Source organism: Scaptodrosophila lebanonensis, unplaced genomic scaffold (assembly GCF_003285725.1).
Source record: "Scaptodrosophila lebanonensis strain 11010-0011.00,11010-0021.00 unplaced genomic scaffold, SlebRS2 tig00000072-arrow-pilon, whole genome shotgun sequence".
Classification (NCBI taxonomy): Eukaryota; Metazoa; Arthropoda; class Insecta; order Diptera; family Drosophilidae; genus Scaptodrosophila; species Scaptodrosophila lebanonensis.
The window spans coordinates 5,501,331-5,519,072 of record NW_022060558.1 but is presented as its reverse complement, the minus strand read 5'-3'; the positions used below and the strand labels follow the sequence as shown (position 1 = coordinate 5,519,072).

At 35.6% G+C, this 17,742-nt stretch overlaps 1 protein-coding gene across 1 annotated transcript in view; it reads right to left on the bottom strand.

The window, feature by feature from the left end:
- Positions 1-2,419: 2,419 nt before the first annotated feature.
- LOC115625160 overlaps positions 2,420-17,742 on the bottom strand; it is a 56,112-nt gene continuing 40,789 nt past the window's right edge. The window contains exons 3-4 of the mRNA XM_030520089.1: positions 3,747-3,804; positions 2,420-2,964 (exon numbers count right to left, since the gene is read on the bottom strand). Of these exons, the coding sequence (XP_030375949.1) occupies positions 2,819-2,964; positions 3,747-3,804 (204 nt within the window). The 3' untranslated portion in view covers positions 2,420-2,818. The remainder of the gene's footprint in view (positions 2,965-3,746; positions 3,805-17,742) is intronic.

Sequence of the window (17,742 nt, the reverse complement as noted above, 5' to 3'; positions counted from 1 at the left end):
TCAACATCATATCCAGCGTAGCGGAAGAAAAGGACAAAAAGTGAATATTTAAACTACTGTTGTCTTTAGATTTAAAAAGGAGGTGCTACATTCACATCATCGTCAAAACCAGATAGCATCACAAGAAAACAAATGACGTTTCTAAGAGAATACAACATTCGATTCGTCACAACTGACTTTGGCTTGCTTTTTCGGAACAAAAGAGTTACGGCACTCGAACGTAATGTTTTTACCATCTCAAAGAGCTTACCCTTATTATGGCAGGGGGAATATTTAATGCCAGAGAAATGACGCAACTGTCGCCTATAATGGCAGCACATAAAAACGATGCTCACTATCCGTACAATGTGCCATGGCAAATATTTATTGCCTACTCTGCACTATTTCCTAGCAGAACTTGGCCATTTCTCTGTCAGTCTCTATTCGTCTGTCTGCCGGTTTGTGTCTCTGCAATAAATGAAAAGCTCTGTAACCACTTGAGCAATGGGCCGCATTTGTTCCGTCGCATTTGATTTGCAAGTAAGGAAGCAGGCAGGCACTTGGCACAATTAGTTACAACGGTTTGGGTTTTTGTTTTGTTTTTATTGAAGTTTATTACTAAAATTAAAATTTATTTGAAATACATATTTGCTTCTCGTATTCATGACTTGCGATTCAGTGTTATTTATATTGTATAGCAATTAATTTAATTTCTAATTTTTTCTTATTGCTCGTATTTTATTTTTACAATTGAATTGAAATCAAAGAAAGCAATCAATGCATGTTTAAGCGCAAACATAAATATTTCATATTTGTATATTTTTGAACTAAACAAATTGGCATAAGCTACATTATATGTGCAAAAAATTAAATCAAAACTCATCCTTTGTGAGTTTTCATAATGGGCATATTAAATGCTAATAACTACATGACAAAAGGCGTATGCGAGAATCCTTTTAAAACATGAAATTATTTAATTAATACAAGTTAAAATATTATGCAGAGATTTGTCTATATTTTGTATATTGCCCCAAAATTTTATACTTGATTTTGTAAGGAACTAATGTATTTTTCGAAACACTCTTGTCTTTTTTATGCTCACTTTACTATTTTTTATTTCTCACTTACTTGACCAAAATATTTCTTGTTTCGTTTGATTTTTTTTTATCATAGAGGCCTTAAAATTAGTGTTTTTTATTTGTATGTGTTTTCCGTTTGTTAAAGTGTTTTTATATTGTGTATATATTCATAATTAAATACATCGAATAAATAAAAATAAAGAATCACGGAAGTGCGCTATAAAGACTTTGCATTATAACTCTTTGCGTATTAGTTTTATATATTTTTATATGTATATATATATATTTTTTTTTGTTTTTTTTTTTATTTGCTTTAGTTAATAAACAATGCCTTTTACTATTTATATTCAATATTTGTAGATATTTTCGTGAGTTACTCGCAATGCTTCTTGTTAAATAGTTAGTTATATTATGAATTTTATTGATTTTGTAACACTAATTTGTTTCGCTCTTTTAACAATAATTTAGAATTTCATACACAGTTGAGTGAAAATTACATCGATTTTCATTAGAGAATTCATCAATTGTTATAAATATTATATGCACCATCTTAAGATCACATGCAACGCGAATCTTGCATGTAATTGTTGCTCATGTTAGGCTTTCAGCAATTTTTATTAACAATTTCATAACGATGAAGAAGATTCTGTATAATTGTCTTGTCCCTTTGTCACAATTGGTACTGCTTTAAGAAGGAGAAAATACATTTTAGTTCATTGCCTCTTCATTAGTAAATGAATAGTCACAGGATATGACCGAGGAAGAATAACAATAATTTTATCCAATATTACGTGCCATAGTACAAAGTCACAGACCCCAAAATATACTCACTGTGACTTTGACGTTTGGGTAATATAGTTATCTATGTATGTAACGAAAAATATTGCTGGAAGCTTAGCTTTAAACAAGATTTCCTATTAGGAGCGGCGTGAAATATTAAAATAAAACCCAACAGCTACGCATTGATGCGGTTTTGAAGTCCGCGCTACGATTTTAAAACTACTTTGTTTTGTTTTTTATAATATCTTATGGAAAGTGCAACTTTATGTCTCTATTTAATCCTTTAATGTTTTATATTCGCTGTACTGTTTGCCTTTTCAAGAATGCGAGCAAAATCGTACAGATCAAATGTTCTTTTTTAAAAATCTCTAATTATCGAAGTTAGCGTACAATTCTTAGGATGAGATCTATTTATTTTTGTTACATGTAATGTTTATGTGCATTTATGCAATCATTTTTAGAATATCTTCACGTTAAGCTTTTTATCTTTGCTTGCGGGCTTCGGTTTACTCACTCTTTAGCATTCAATTTGTTGTATGTAGTATTAATACGCCAGCCGAGCAATTTTTAAAAGTGTTCAATATTATTAAATACGTTTATTATTAGTTACATTTTGCATTGGGAAGACTGTTAAAATTACAAAATATTATACAATTAAATATGCAAGTATTTTATGACTTTTAAAAAAAATTAAGTTTGTTTTTATCACACACACAGAAAAACGAAGAAAGTTATAAAAAAAAGAGAAAAAACATTTTGTCAACAGTAAATTTTGTCATCAATTTTCTTTAGTAGCTTGATTAGGTCCCGTTTACAGAATTTTTTTAAATTTTAATACCAAAGTAATAGTGAAATCAAAAGTAAAACAAATTTTAAAGCTTATCTTCATACAATTATACTGTTTTTTTTTTGTGTACGTAAAAGAACCAAGGAAAATATAGTATTCATAAACAAAATTCAAATTTCCAACTTAGCATAACTTAACGCTGTACGTTCAAAAGGCCGCCGCAAGTTGACCAAACCATGTAAAAGAGCGGGACTACCAGCAGAATGGTTGAGTAGCCAATGTTACTACCAGCATTGCAGCCATCTTCGTTGCAGCAATAAGTCTGGGTTTCCCAAATTTCTGTGGAAGCAAGAAAAGCCATAGCATTAGAGAGTCATTGAAAATGCAAGAAGTAAAGTAAATTATACAAAGCTATACAAATATGTGTGTTATATTAACTTGGTAGATATTTGTTAGGCCTGGTGCCAATTCTCAATTTCGCTCGGCATAAAACCAGAGGCCTATTTGCATATGATTATGCCTGATTATGAGTCTCGATTTCGGACTGTCTTGTGAAATCAAAAAAGTGTTGTGTGCTTTCTAATTCTTCGTCAGTCAGTCAATGAATGGCTAATTTAATTTTAGGACGAAAGGTTCCCACAACGTAATAGTTGTATTAAATAAATTGAAGCTATTTTAAACAATGGCACTAGAAAATTACAGTATCCAATTATATATTCTTGAATAGTCTACCCATTTCTTTGATTAAATATAAGTTGAAAACAACACTTTCGTATTTTTCTAACTTATTTTATATTGTTATCAATCAGTGCATTTGATTAGCTTTTATCCCAATGTAAACTGTCAATTGTGACATGACCAGCCATTAAACACTATCAACAATAAAACCACTTCAGCACAAACAAATTGCAAATGAAAACCATAATATTTGCTAGTCATGATTTGCAATATTCGCGTGACACTTCCAGTTGTGGAGTTGACTCGTATTGTGTAGTAGCTAAATAATTGATTTTCCAACGGGGAATTTGTATTTGCCAAGCAAAATGGCCTGGTTTGTATGATAAATTTTTCATAGTTAATGCATTGGCTTCCATTTTATTTTGTTGCATATTTGTTCTCACCTTTCTCAACGCATTCGGTGGCACAGTCGCGCACAGTGGACAGTTCGCTCACATATTTCTGCAACGAATCCGAAAAACAGAGAATAAAAATGAATACAAAATGTGACAATGGTAAAAATGCAAATATTTCATATCGAAGCTAATTAAATATCAACAAAACTAAACTAATTTACACAAAGTATAATCTGTTGGTCAACATGGCGTATGAATTGTTTAACTCTAAATGGTCGTTTGCTCGCTTGTGTGTAGCTTTTGCAGCACAAATAGATAATGATGGTCAAAGAGATATTCAAATGCAAATTTAACAAATAAACAGACATTTAATCGATTTTCGATTTACATGAAAATTATTCTTAACCTATTTATATTATAAAGTGCCCACACATACATTTAGGAGTATATACAGTTTATTTTGCATGTAGAATCTACAAACATACTCGTACATATACTATATAGTATGTGTATAATTGCCACGGCTTTTGACAGCTCCACGCTTTTCCCATGGGAGTCAACCAATCTTTGTGGCCGCCATGAAATTTTTAACTGTTAACCAGTTGGCGCACACATATACTGGCACATATATACACACATCCGTGTAACCACACAGCCGCATATGGCCCATATTGATTGCAAACCATCAAATGCAATTAAAACAACTACCACATCGCGGCCTATACTGCCAGTTACGAGAACGAAAATAATGGGCAGCAGTACATATTGTGGTCTATGCATTTTATATACGATTATAATAACTCGCAGACACACGCACGCAGCTGAATTTAATTTTCTTTTGTGGTCTATGTAATTAATTTTACACTTAATTTGCTATGCCTTCTACAAAATGAATGGTGTAAATGCAGTTCCCATAAATTAAATGCAATTATCGACGAATTTAATATTTAATTAAAAATATAGGTGATTTCATTTTGGCACAAGAAGCAAAACAAAGCTTATATACGAGTATTTTGTAGGAATGGGTGATAGTAGGAACACCCCTAATCACTAAAAATAATTAAGCAGTGACCGAATAGTGATTGAATAGTTAAATAGTGATAAGTAATCAATAATCCATAGTAACCGATACCAGGAAAAAAGAGGTCAATTGTTATTGACCAGTCAAAGAAGGAGGACGCTTAGTGAAATTTGAATTAAACGGACAATTGTGAAACATTGTTAATTTTTATAAACCAAAGTAATCGAACAAATTTGAATAAACTTAATTAATCCAACAATTTCAAATATAGTCTAGCAATAATTTGACGTATCTTACTTATATCCTGTACCGAACGGGTAAAAAAAACGGGTACATCAGATTTGGGCGGAAAATGTGGCACACAGAAGAAGGCATGTCAGAACCCACAAAGTATATATATACATATATTCATAATCAGTATGACCGGACGAATCGATATAGCCAAGTTTGTTTTAGTAGTAGTTTCCTAATTCCTGCAATTAAAATTTATACTACAATTCGGCAAATACAAAAATTGTAAAGGAAGCTAGGGCCCAGCAGCTGTTTTTATTGCAGCCTTCACGTTACTCTACTGAACAGCATATACGGACACAAGGCCTATGTAAATAAATGCTTTTAAAATTATAATAATTACCTAATTATAACAAATTGTCCATTTTACAATTTATAACTTTTTTGGTGAAAGAGTGGATACGGGTATTAAGAGACGGGCCCGCTCGCCTGAACCATTCCATTCTTGTTTTGTTATAACCTAAACCTAAAACGTCCTAAGCCATGAATTATAACAAATTCCTATTCGTAATTCAGCTGTTTACGGAGTCATGATTGCAGTCTGCATATAATTACCTTCCAGTGGCTTTGATATAATAGTCAAAATTGTTAAATTGAGTTTTTGCTAATTTTGAGAAAAATCTAAAAACTCTCTCAGGACCTGAGACTTACATGCCACACCTATAATCCACCTCTTGTGTCCAAAAAGCTATAAGTTGGAAGAATGCCGAAACAAATGGATTCCAAAGAAGGAATGTTAGCTACAAAATTCGTCTTGACAGGAGAATGGTGTTCGAAGACTAATGATGTTTTATGAAAATAAATATTCGTAAAAAAGTGACTATGACTTGATATAATAATGAGCCTACTGAGAAAGTCCTTAGGTCACCAAATTGCTGGAATATATACTTTGTCAAGGGTATCCTACAAAATATTCGACCCACCCACTATAAAAGGTATACGAGTTTTTGTTGCTGCTGCCTGTCTATAATGTGCGCTTAACGACTTTAAGACCGTTCCATATGTTGAACTATGCCATAAAATACAACAGATCATAAAATACACCATGCACTGAGCCCGTTGTGTGCGATAATGTTACGTACGTACCAAAGAGACACCTATGCATGCAAACCCCAGCAGTGTAAACAATTTTTAGCATACGCTTGACATTAAACTTTATGACAACATAAACAACAAACGTTCACACTGCACCCATCCAAAGAAAGTGCGCAGCTGTGTCTGGAGGTTGTGAAGAGCTTAAAATCTAATGGGTAAGCAGGCACAGTCGCTATACAGTTTTTCTGAAACTTTCAAGTAAATTGAAATAGCAGTTCTGTGCTTCGGCTATGTGCAGCGCTCATAAGTAGGCAACACTTTTTGCAATTGTTGATGCCACGCTTGGCCACCTGGGAAGTACAGCACAAAGTGTGTGCCCCATTAAACAAATATGTAATAAAAATGTGCAATAACAGCCTAGCCGAGGCGTGCAGCTAACCAACCAAACAGCCACGTAGGTCGTATAAGCAGCGGAGCTGTAAAAACTTTCACCTAACTAGGCCTGCATCTGCTAGCTCCATGATAATTTATATTACTTTAAATGCGGAATACCATTAGTTAAGGTTTAGTAATATATTATTAAATATCCATCGTTATAAAAAACTGCTCTCATTCTTCCGACGCACAACATAATAAAAAGGTTCGCTTATGTAGTAATAATGGCTGGCAGTTATAAAGAAGAGTTGTTTGATAGAGGAACATAGTTCAAAATTGAAAGTTAAGATTACTGTAAGGAAATATAAAATAAAATAAAAAAAATTAAAAATTAAATTAGGTAGGCTTAACAGAATCTCGGCATAAAAATAGCCGCATGCAGCAGGGCTGCAGACCAATGCATCGTAGGCATATGAAAAGACAGCGTTTAAGGGTGAATGCGCAATGCACTAGATAAGAAAGGCTTCGAACAAGTACATATGGAAGGGAAATCCACTTGACATCGTTAGGATAGAAGATAAGACAAAAAATGTGAAATTAGATTAAGTGCAATGTTTAGAGAATAAGAAAGAGTCAAATATTAAATTATTAGAGTAGTACATAAGAAAAACCTAGTAAATAAGTCAAAAATTGTATAAATACTTGTAATGAGGGAATTTCGGAAATAAATTAGAATGAATTTGGAAATTTAAGCATTGGTTTGTTTCCTTTTTGTTCTCCCAGAAATGAAGTGAAGCCTCGTGTAGTAAATAGTTTCTAGCGGTATAGCAAGGAACTATTTACAATTTCATTCTGTTCCTGTGATCACAAGAATGCAGAAAACCGTTTTAAAAACTGTTTTTGTTATTAGAAATACTCAGTACTCTTTATATTTTTGAGGTATCAGAAAGTTAAGCTTAAGTTTAAAATAGATAAGTAGTACACTAGTAGTCATATGTAATTATTTCTGCATAGCAACTGGTTCCTCGCATTAAACTAATTCGCACAACTCGATTTATGGCGAATCAGAAAAGGCATGCAATGGCGTTATTGTTATTTAATTACCGCAAGACAACAATACACCTGCAGTAAAATGCACAACTGCACTTTCACACACAAACAACAAGTTAAAATGTTCTGCGCCTCCGGATAGGCGGAATTGCAAACATGTGTTTACATCAGGCAACCAGCCAAGCAAGGCAGGGAGCAGAGTGGGCAGAAGGCAAGAGGCAAAAGGCAGAAGGCAGGATCAGCTCATGGACTGCGGTTGCAGCTTATGGAACAGTTAAAGTGCTTAATCGATTGAGTCGAAGTGCTGGGGTAGACATTGTATAGCAGTTAAGCGGGCGGACCAAATGGCTGGCCACTGGCGCTGACGCAGTCTAGCAGCTGGAGTCCTTAACGACTTGGCGTGCATTCGTTCGTTGAAACAATCTTGTGACATTTGCAGCTGGGGCACACCCATCTGGCAGAGTCAGCTTATTGTTTATGTAGGCAATGTGATCACAGCGGCAGCTTTTATAGCCCATTGCACTCTGGCCGGTTTCTGCTGCTGGTGGCACTTAACCCAGTTAACCAGACATAACCATAATGTTGACTTATTAAAATTGCGCCACATACGCATCGCCACACTCAAGCAGAACCTGTGGTCTTGCAATTTGCGATAACTGTGCCGTTATTTAAATATACACACTTGACACGCTCATATTGTTACCAATGCGTATTTACGCATAAATGGTACTGTTATGTTCATTACCAAGAAAACAGACGACCAGGCGACCTAACCACCAAAGGGCAACCTTTTCCTGATTACTTTGCATTCCTCTTCCTTTCTAAATGTGATGAAATGGATAACATAATTTAAAATTGTAATTATTTTAATGTACAATATAATATAACCCTTAGTTTAATATCATATAAAATGTCAACAGCCATAAAAATTAAGCATAAAGCGTGTTGAAATGAGTATTCTACTTTATGAATAATGCTTGCATCATCATAAAATAACACTCTTCACCCTTAACAGGTTGTGGTCAATCAATCAATTTATTTCATTCAAAATAGTATCCTTCTGCTTCAAGACAGCGTTTTTTCGATCCAAAAGCATGTCGAACGAGTGTTTTAGCTCGTTGGCCGGTATGGCCAGTATGCCGGTGCAAGCCTTTTGAATGGCCTCTACGTCTGCATAACGCTAATTAATGGTTAAAATGTGATTTTTGGTCAAATAATCGGTCAAAAGCGTCGATCGATGAGAGCAATTTATGGTCGTCAGTCAATTTGTGCGGAACAAACCGTGCACACAAAATGCGATAAATCGATGTTTTGGAGATGTTCAATTCCATTTCCATCAATTTCAATGATAATTTCGGCTGATTTTTGATGAATTCACGCAAAGTTTCGATGGAATTTTCGGTGATCACGAATTTTGATTGGCCCACATGTTGATAGTCATTAATGTCCTTACGACCACTTAAAAAACGTTGAAACCACTCGTGCACTCTGCTACGGGATAGGCAATCATCGCCATAAACTTGTTCCATCAATTGAAACGTTTCGGTAAAAGTTTTACCAATTTTAAAACACAATTTAATGTTGGCTCTTTGTTCGAAGCTCATTTTCGCACCGATAACACAAACATACTGACACTTAAAACGCAATAACTTCACTTCCAATCGATGAAATGTCATGAAATTCTCACTGGACCATTGATAATTGATAATTGATAATTAATTGAGATAGCAGACATATAGATAGCGCCACCAGGGGTCGCTATATTCAAAAAGTCCTGTTTACTTTGGAACGCACCTTGTATATTCCTAATCAACAAGCCTTTAAAAAACATAATCACAAATATCACAAATTTATATAAAACCATCATATAACACCTCTTAAATACATTTTGCCGAGATAGCTTAGAACTTTCAAGTTAAAAGCAAAATTTCCAAAGCAACTAACTTATTATACTCTGTACATGAAATGTACAAGAGTATATTAGGTTTGCGGGAGCTGAAAAATGTAACAGGCAGAAGGAGGCGTGGCAGACCCCACAAAGTATATATATTCTTGATCAGCATGACGAGACGAGTCGATCTAGCCCTGTCTGTCTGTCCGTCTGTCCGTCCGTATGAACACCTGGATCTCAGAGACTATAAGAGATAGAGACACCAAATTTTGCACAAAGATGCGTTATGTGTGTATTCTATACGAGTTTGTTTTATTTTTTTGATTTTCCTCCCCACTTCCCCCCTATGGGGGTTTTCCCGATTTTCCATTCGTATAATCGCCTATATCTCGGAGACTATAAGACCTAGGAACACCAAATTTTAGTCCCAGATGCCTTATGTGAATACGCAGAAAATGTATATTTTGGAATTCCCCTCCCTCCCCCCTCTACCCCGCAAATCGTAACTCCCGTAATTCTTGGAATTTCGAACTAAAATTTTGGAAATACCCCCAGTTGGTTATTATGTGTCCGTATGCCAAATTTCATTATGATAGACCGATTTAACAAGAAGTTATAACCATAAATATATTTGCGCTGCCCGCGGCTGTTGTTGATGTTGCTGTTTGGTTGACTGCGAAAATGCTTACACAGACACGAATAGATGCGCATAGGCATACATACACTCACACAGACGCAATTGCTATGTAAATGTTCAATTATACACCCTTTACGTGAGTTCGAATACCGAGAGAGGTAAAATCGATCAATTTTTTTTGGTTTATTTTCTTAATTTTTTTAATTTCTATATTTATTCTAAACATATGTACAGAGTATTTCAAAGTCGGGACACCCGACTTTAGCTTTTTTACTTGTTTTTCAATAAAATTGTTTAAATATATCTATCGGACAATACCTATTTATTTAAAGCTGACGTGCGAATTGCACGAAATTCCCACCGCTTGCTCAAATTTAAATTGTCTGTAAACTTTCTTAGAGCGCACCGCCATAACTCAGCGACTAGATTTATGTGGCTGGCCCAGCTTAGAGTGCAGAGTGCAAAGTACGGCATGGTTGGGATGGGGACACCATGCAGCGTGCCTTGTTATTTGGATTTGGATGTGGGGCCAATAATTCTGCAGTTGCCAACCACAGGCTCGTCCATGTAAAAACCGTCCCACTCTAAACTCGTTTCCTCTCGCGCTCCACCAGTCTCCCTACTGGTATTCGTGCTGTTACTGAATGTATTTGTTGTGTCTGTTCTACTTTTACTTAAGCATGTAACAGTGCTTTCGCTTAGTTCTGATTTTGTTTCAACAACAGTCTGGCAACCACAGCACGCAGCCTTAGAGGCAAACCAGCCACAGATGAGGTCGGTGGAGAATCAGGAGACTGAGACTGATGACGACGTTGATGATTTCAATTTTGCATGCGAGTGCCTGTGAAAAGCAGCAAAAATAACAGGCACGGAGGTTGGCGAAAAAAACGAGAGAAGCAGAAAAGTGGTAATGACAGGAAAAGTACTGTCACTGCAAAAACGAAAAGGACGAACGGGGCATGCAGCGGTCTGGGGCACTGCACAACGAGCAAATGTACGAGCTACAACAACAGCAACAGCCCCAACAATAATAAAACAGCGACAACAACAACACGCATACGCTTGTTGGCATCATCAGTGGCAATGGATGGCGATGACGGGTAGGTGGGTGGGTGGGTGTTTTGGGCTGTAGGACCGTCTTACTCTCACTATCGTCATGAAGGCATCGTCCTTAAGCCATTTATGAAAAATTGAAGAGTTCATGCGATGCGCGGGGCAGGGGGAATGCTGTGTGCAAGCAGTGCGGGGAAGCAAGTTGAGAAAAAGTTGATTCTCTTGAAATATTAAGACATATACGTAGTGCAATCATGTGTGTACACCTATATATGCATGTATGTAGATGTGTGGGTGTGTGGATACTTCTGTATGTGCGCGTTGTCAAGCTGCTCATTTTATGCATTAGAATTATGCACAATTTCTCACAATTTCACTTTAATAACTCAATTTGTATTTTGTGGCAGCTGCCTGCGAAATTGCTACACAAGGATGAGGAAAGCAAATGCTTTGCATATTCGGACAATTTTTGTACAATGTACTTTGCTGGCGGCGCATTCGAAATATCAGATGTTTTTCATATTTTACAGTAAAAATAAGCATTTCATTTCTGTGTCCTCTGCAGAACAACAAACTGTTTCCACCGATTTTATCTTAATATTATAGCTTACCAATTTATGAGAGCAATTCAGGAACATGCCGGGTCAATACAATTAAATGAAGTCCAAAAAAAACATACATTTTTTCTTTCTCGGAGGAGAGCCTGTATACATACTTCTCGCATACTTCTGAAATCCTTGCGTTCAGGCAAGTGAACATTACAAATGGCGCAATAAATAGCAGGACAAACCGTATAGCGACGACTTCTAATGAAATCAGTAACGACGTTCTACGTATTTGACACACGTAGCTATATTTTCTATGATTTAAAAGAAAGTCGCGTATAGCTTATTGGGACTGAAATTATTGATATTACTTATAAATTAAATCAAACTCTTTAAAAAAAAAAGCACATATTCCCAAAAACTTTGAACATCATATAATTTTGTCGTTATATCATTTATCATATACCCAAGTTCTAGTTCAAGTTCTATTATGGACTAATCTTTTAACAATTTCTTTCCATATATCTAAATGTTCGCCAATATTTCACGTCACTACCACAATATATGATATACATATAGTACTACTACTTTCACCTCTCTAGCCATATCGGCAAAATTTGCATTAATAAAACGCTGAAATGAAAATGATGTGTCAGAGAGGCACCAGCCGATGGATGTAATGGATTCGTGTTTGTCTCGTCTGAGAAATTGAAGATGTGCTTTTCCGACACTGCTGGATTATTTTACTCGACTGCTGCTGTCCACGCATTTAAAGTTGCTCGTAGCAAAATAAATTTCTTTTAGTGTTGTTTTCTTTCTGGTGGTTATGTCGTACTCCATAGCCCGAGCATCCCTATCCACTAGCCATCGTATTCGGGCTTTTTGGTTTCTATTAGCCTTTCAGATTGAATTTTTTGCTCTGTAATTGCAAAATTTCTTGTTCTCTTTCAATTACGGACGATGTGGTCTCACTTTTTTCTTTCTTCATCACATCAGACATCTAGTCGACGTTGATATTTAGTTTTCTTGAGTTGGTGTCTTTAAAAGGTCGAGCAGGTGCCAACGGAATGAATAATTTAATTATTTTCTTCAAGGTTTTCTATTGTTTTATTTCTACCCTATACCTACATAATAATTTATTGTTTATTTGTTTTTCCAAGCAGTACAAATATTTATTATTGTATACTAAAACGCAACTTTAAATATATTTATGAGTTTTGCTTCATTATATGTAATTTATCTAACTCGGAGAACGATATACTTGTCCATGTGTATGTGCATATTATACTATAGTTGTCAGAGAAACTATCGATACTGTAACTCAACCTTAACCTTTGCTTCACCAAAAACTTTAAATAGTCCAATAAAGTATATTTAATTTGAATGTGGGGGAGGGAGCAGGTACAGGGTACAGGTACAGAAGAGTCGGGTTCATTCAACATAAGAAATTTGAAATTTTCCCTGAGCCCTGTTGAGAACCAGCCGTTTATAGTGTGGCAAGTACTTTCCCTGCTCTGTTACCTTTAATTGCTTGTAAATTTAGATTCAATTCAATCAACTTACAATTCTCCGTTTGCATTCTTTGGGCCCAGCTAAATATTAAATTTTATTATTTCAACAAAAGCCACAATGGCATTTTAATATAAACACGATATGCCCAGTGCCTGTGATGCTCCTGACCCCGCCACCTCCCTCGACAGTCCGTAATGGGTGTGTTTTTGTAATTGGACACTTTTGGTTTGGACCAGGACCCAAACAACAGAATCGGGGCACAATCACACAATGGTTGAAAGTCGTAAAACTGTTTTGTTGAAGCGGCATATTTGCATGAAGTATGCAATTAAATTTTATGTGCGTTCTTTTTACGATGTAAAAAATGTGCAAAAGATATATATTATAATAATGTCGCAAAGCAATAAAAAGAAAGGCAGTCGTTTCTATAAATGAATTGGTGCTTTATGAATGCATACTGTACAAATATGTTTGTTCATACATTCTGTGGCTGCAGTAAAGTACAGTTGTGCGCAGTAAAAGAAATGTTTCCCACAATGTGCACATTTCTATACTCATACATATAGTATGTTATTGTATGAGTGAGTATCCGCATTTGTTTGAAGTCTGCTTGCGGCTATGTTGATGCATCAGAGCATACATGCACACTCGAAAGCTCCAACACACAAATATAACAAAGCACACACATGAACAGAGCGTCTCGTTTCAAATTTAAATAAATCTCTTTTTGATTGTTCGCTACCAGATAAGAGCAAAAAATGTTGCATACTTCTGCGGGCCTGCCATTGCAGTATCATCTAAATCAGTTTATTGCATTACGCCACAGCACCAACCATGGCCGAAGGCAACTCATCTTTTGAAATTTTTGGCAATCATTTTACTTGTGACCATATCAGGCAGCCTGCTCGAAATACATAAAGCTAGCTGACAGATGAGCTCGAGTGTGGCCGTGCATTTTATTTAACCTGGCTGCCCATGCATGCCAGAAAATAAAATATCAGAAAAATAGATTCCGAAAAGTTCAACGATGTTGCAACTTGTTAGTGAGAATCTGGGCACGGCATGGTTCGCATGTTACAACAAATTGCACTTGGAAAATATTTGCTGTGGCAACTGTCAGTATGCAAACTTCGCAGGTTGCTCTCCTTGTGCGACTACTACGGGCCTTTGGACGGTCGCTCGCTCGCTCAAATCCATGTTGAAAGCTTGTGCAATTCGGCAACTATACACCTTTCTCTTCTGTCCCCATCCTCTTCCATCATACACCCTCACAAACACATACAAAATCAAAATTCGAAATTTTTTGACGGTTAGGGGGGAAGGCGGAGATTGCAGGCAGCTCTTACTGCCAACATTGATGAAATTGCATTTTGATAATGGAGCGGCAGGAGCACCAGCAACATATCACTGTATATATTGTAGACACCTTTATGTGTGCGCATTGAATGGAGCAACTGAAGCGTGAGGCGTGCTCAAGGCATTCGAGGCCGTTGCCAAACGCCTTCAATGCACTACGAGCTTGAGCGCCGCACACCTGTGTGAAGAGAACGCATTGCACTCTGGTTTGCCTTCTTTAATCATTGAAAACGATTCTTTAATGTGACAGACACCCACTCATCCCCCTATGCACATACCCACTTTTTTATGTACATTACATACTTTGCTGAGTGTTGCCTGCCGAAAAGATGAATTTTTCAACTAATTTGCATTATTTGCTTTCGAACGGAAACCCCCATTTAATTTATGAATGTCAAATAATCAACTTCGAATTTAACAATTAAAAAAAAAGGAATATATTTCATATTTGTAAATGGCTTGTAATGGGCGACTATCTAACTAAATACATATAATATGCATTTACATCGGACACGAACACAAAAACTAGCTTTAAAATTGATGCGATGTAAAAAATGGAAACAAAAAATGGAACCACGAAAATGCATACTCAGCTTTATAATAATGCTTTATCCAAAAATTTTCTGTTTGTGTTTGCTAGTTGCAAGAATATATATTTTATCCACGCCTGTAAAGCGCAAAGAAATGCGTCAAATAAAAATAGCTTAATCGCTGCTAAGACGCATAAAACGTAATCGAATCTGTACAAAAATAGTTAATTTTTCCCAATCCATTTGCAACAATTATGTATAACATATAAAAAAAAGAGTAGGGATCAATGTAGCGCAATAATTATGTGGACTTCTTAGCTGGTCATGGTCACTTCTGACACTGGTGGCTTAGCAGCTATTTTGTTGATATGCACACAGACTTTTGCATGAAGAAATTTTTGAATACTGCTCACTTGCTCATGGTCGCATTTGCTCTGTTCAATAGTTCAAGACTTACAATACAAGTTTTTGCTTTGCATTGCACTTTTCCTTCGGTTGTCTCCCCAAATCATTTACCTTATCGAATTGCAAACGTTTTGCTTTCCAACTTCTGCAATTGTGTGACTACAAGGACACAAGTTTCCCTCAACACTCCCCCCTGCTACCATCTGAGACTGATCTCGCCTGCGTTGCATTTATAATTCTCACGTAAGTATTTGGCCTGTATCTTGGCATCGCTTTTTACTTGATTGCTTCAGAATGTATTTCATTTTCTCACCCATTTCCTTACCTGGGCATTGCAGCAATTTATGCAGGGCTTGCGATTTCACCTCGTCGTGCATCGTTTGATAAGTCACGAATTTCTAATTAATGCGCATTGTCGCATGTCAAATCGAAAGTGGCGCGAAGGAATTGCTCTAGTCGTTCATCGGAGCATCGAGTTTAAGTGGATTTCAAATTGAGTTCGTGACCAGTTTTGCTGATGATTTGTTTTGATTTTTTATGGTCGAACATAAATACAATTTTTGCGAATCTTAAAAGATTTATTGAGGTTTGCAATACCCAGAAGGAAGGAAAAGTCATAAATTTTATTGATCTGGGAAAAGTTAAAACTGCTTATCGCTGCTGGCAACATCTGCGTAAACAAAGCAACGACCGGAAATAGCCATAACTTTAGCTTTTTGATAAAAGTTAATTTATTTAAATGGAAACTTATTAGGCGCTTCGAGTTCTCCTACAAATGAGCTGCTGCTCATTCCTTTCTACTCACCTGCTTTACAAAAGGTAAGTATGTATGTATGTATATATTTGTTCAGTTAAAAATCAGAATATTCACTGACAAATAATTCAAATACTGACGCAGCCACGTGCTTAACCTTAACTCTGACAGATTTTCCATCCAATACAAAACGTCCTTTAAATGTCAAATCAAAGCTTAAATGTCAGTAGAAAAAGCGTAAGGTCAACCTCTTTTATTTCCCAACTCAAAGTGACAACTCATGTCAATTTAAGCTGGCCACTAACTTTATTTTCAATTATACAAAGCCCTGACAGCAAACGCTATACCCAAAAGATGCTCCGTCATTGTTTGCTCACCTTCTGGGGCCAAAACAAATCTACGAAAAAACGAAAGCCGTTGATGAATTTGCAATAAAACGTACCACAAGGATAGAAAACCAATGCCTTAAAGCTTCATATTAGACAATGCATGACCAGACAGTAGACTATAGGGTTACCTAACAACACAGAGGCAAGAGAGATGCTGAAAAATGGGAAAATGCGAGCTAAGCTAAGCCGAAGCTATACACACTTCACTGCGTCTTATAGCTAATGCTTTATTCGTCCGTGCACCGTGAATTATATAAACCTACTTTCCATACTATATATGTGTCGTAACAAGCATTATCTTATAGAGAGCTCTGTATGATAAGTATATTAATATGACAAGGTGGTTGAGGCTCTAGTGCCTGTATCCGTGAAAATAAATCTTTGTGGAAAGTTTCAATAAAAATCTATTTATCTGCTTTTTCATCATTAATTCAAAATGAATTATTTTCTCCTTTTTTCAGGGGTTGTGTAAAAGGTTGTGTATTATTTTCTATATTCACTTTACTCTTATAATTACAATAACTTATATGAATGTGTTTACAAAAAATATACAATCAACTTAAAACAAATGATAGGATTTTCATTATTTCCCAAAAAATAGGAATAAAATGGCACAAAATTTAAATAATGTTAAATATATTCAAAGCTACAGTGTAAAACAAAAAGGAATAAAAACATAAAATAAAATATTATAATAAAAATAATAAAAATAAATAATAAAATAATAATAATAAAAATTTAACAAAAGGTACACAATGTGCCAATAGTATAATAATAAATAAAGGTTTTAAGCCATTTAATGTTAAGATATAACTGCTAGTTCGTATATTTTTAAACACTGAATGAAATAAAGTCCCTGAAAGCCTTCTGTTATTGTAATAGTTATAAAAAAATACTAAAAATGTCTTCGAATTTTTCAGTTTAAAGCATCTGGTCACCTTAATTCACACTCACACAATCAAGACTTAATCCAATAACCTATTGGTGGACAAGTGCAAATGCTGGTGCCATAGATCAGCTTGTTGGTTTTTTCTGCTTAGATTGTCCTTGCTGTAGCTGGCCAAAAACATGCAATAAGTTACAGCACAAAACATGGCTAACCAACAACAAATGTGAGCGACCAAGAACAACATCAATGACATCAATACAACAACCAATGCAACAGCTGCCATTGTGGTTTTTATTGTGCAGAATGGCCAA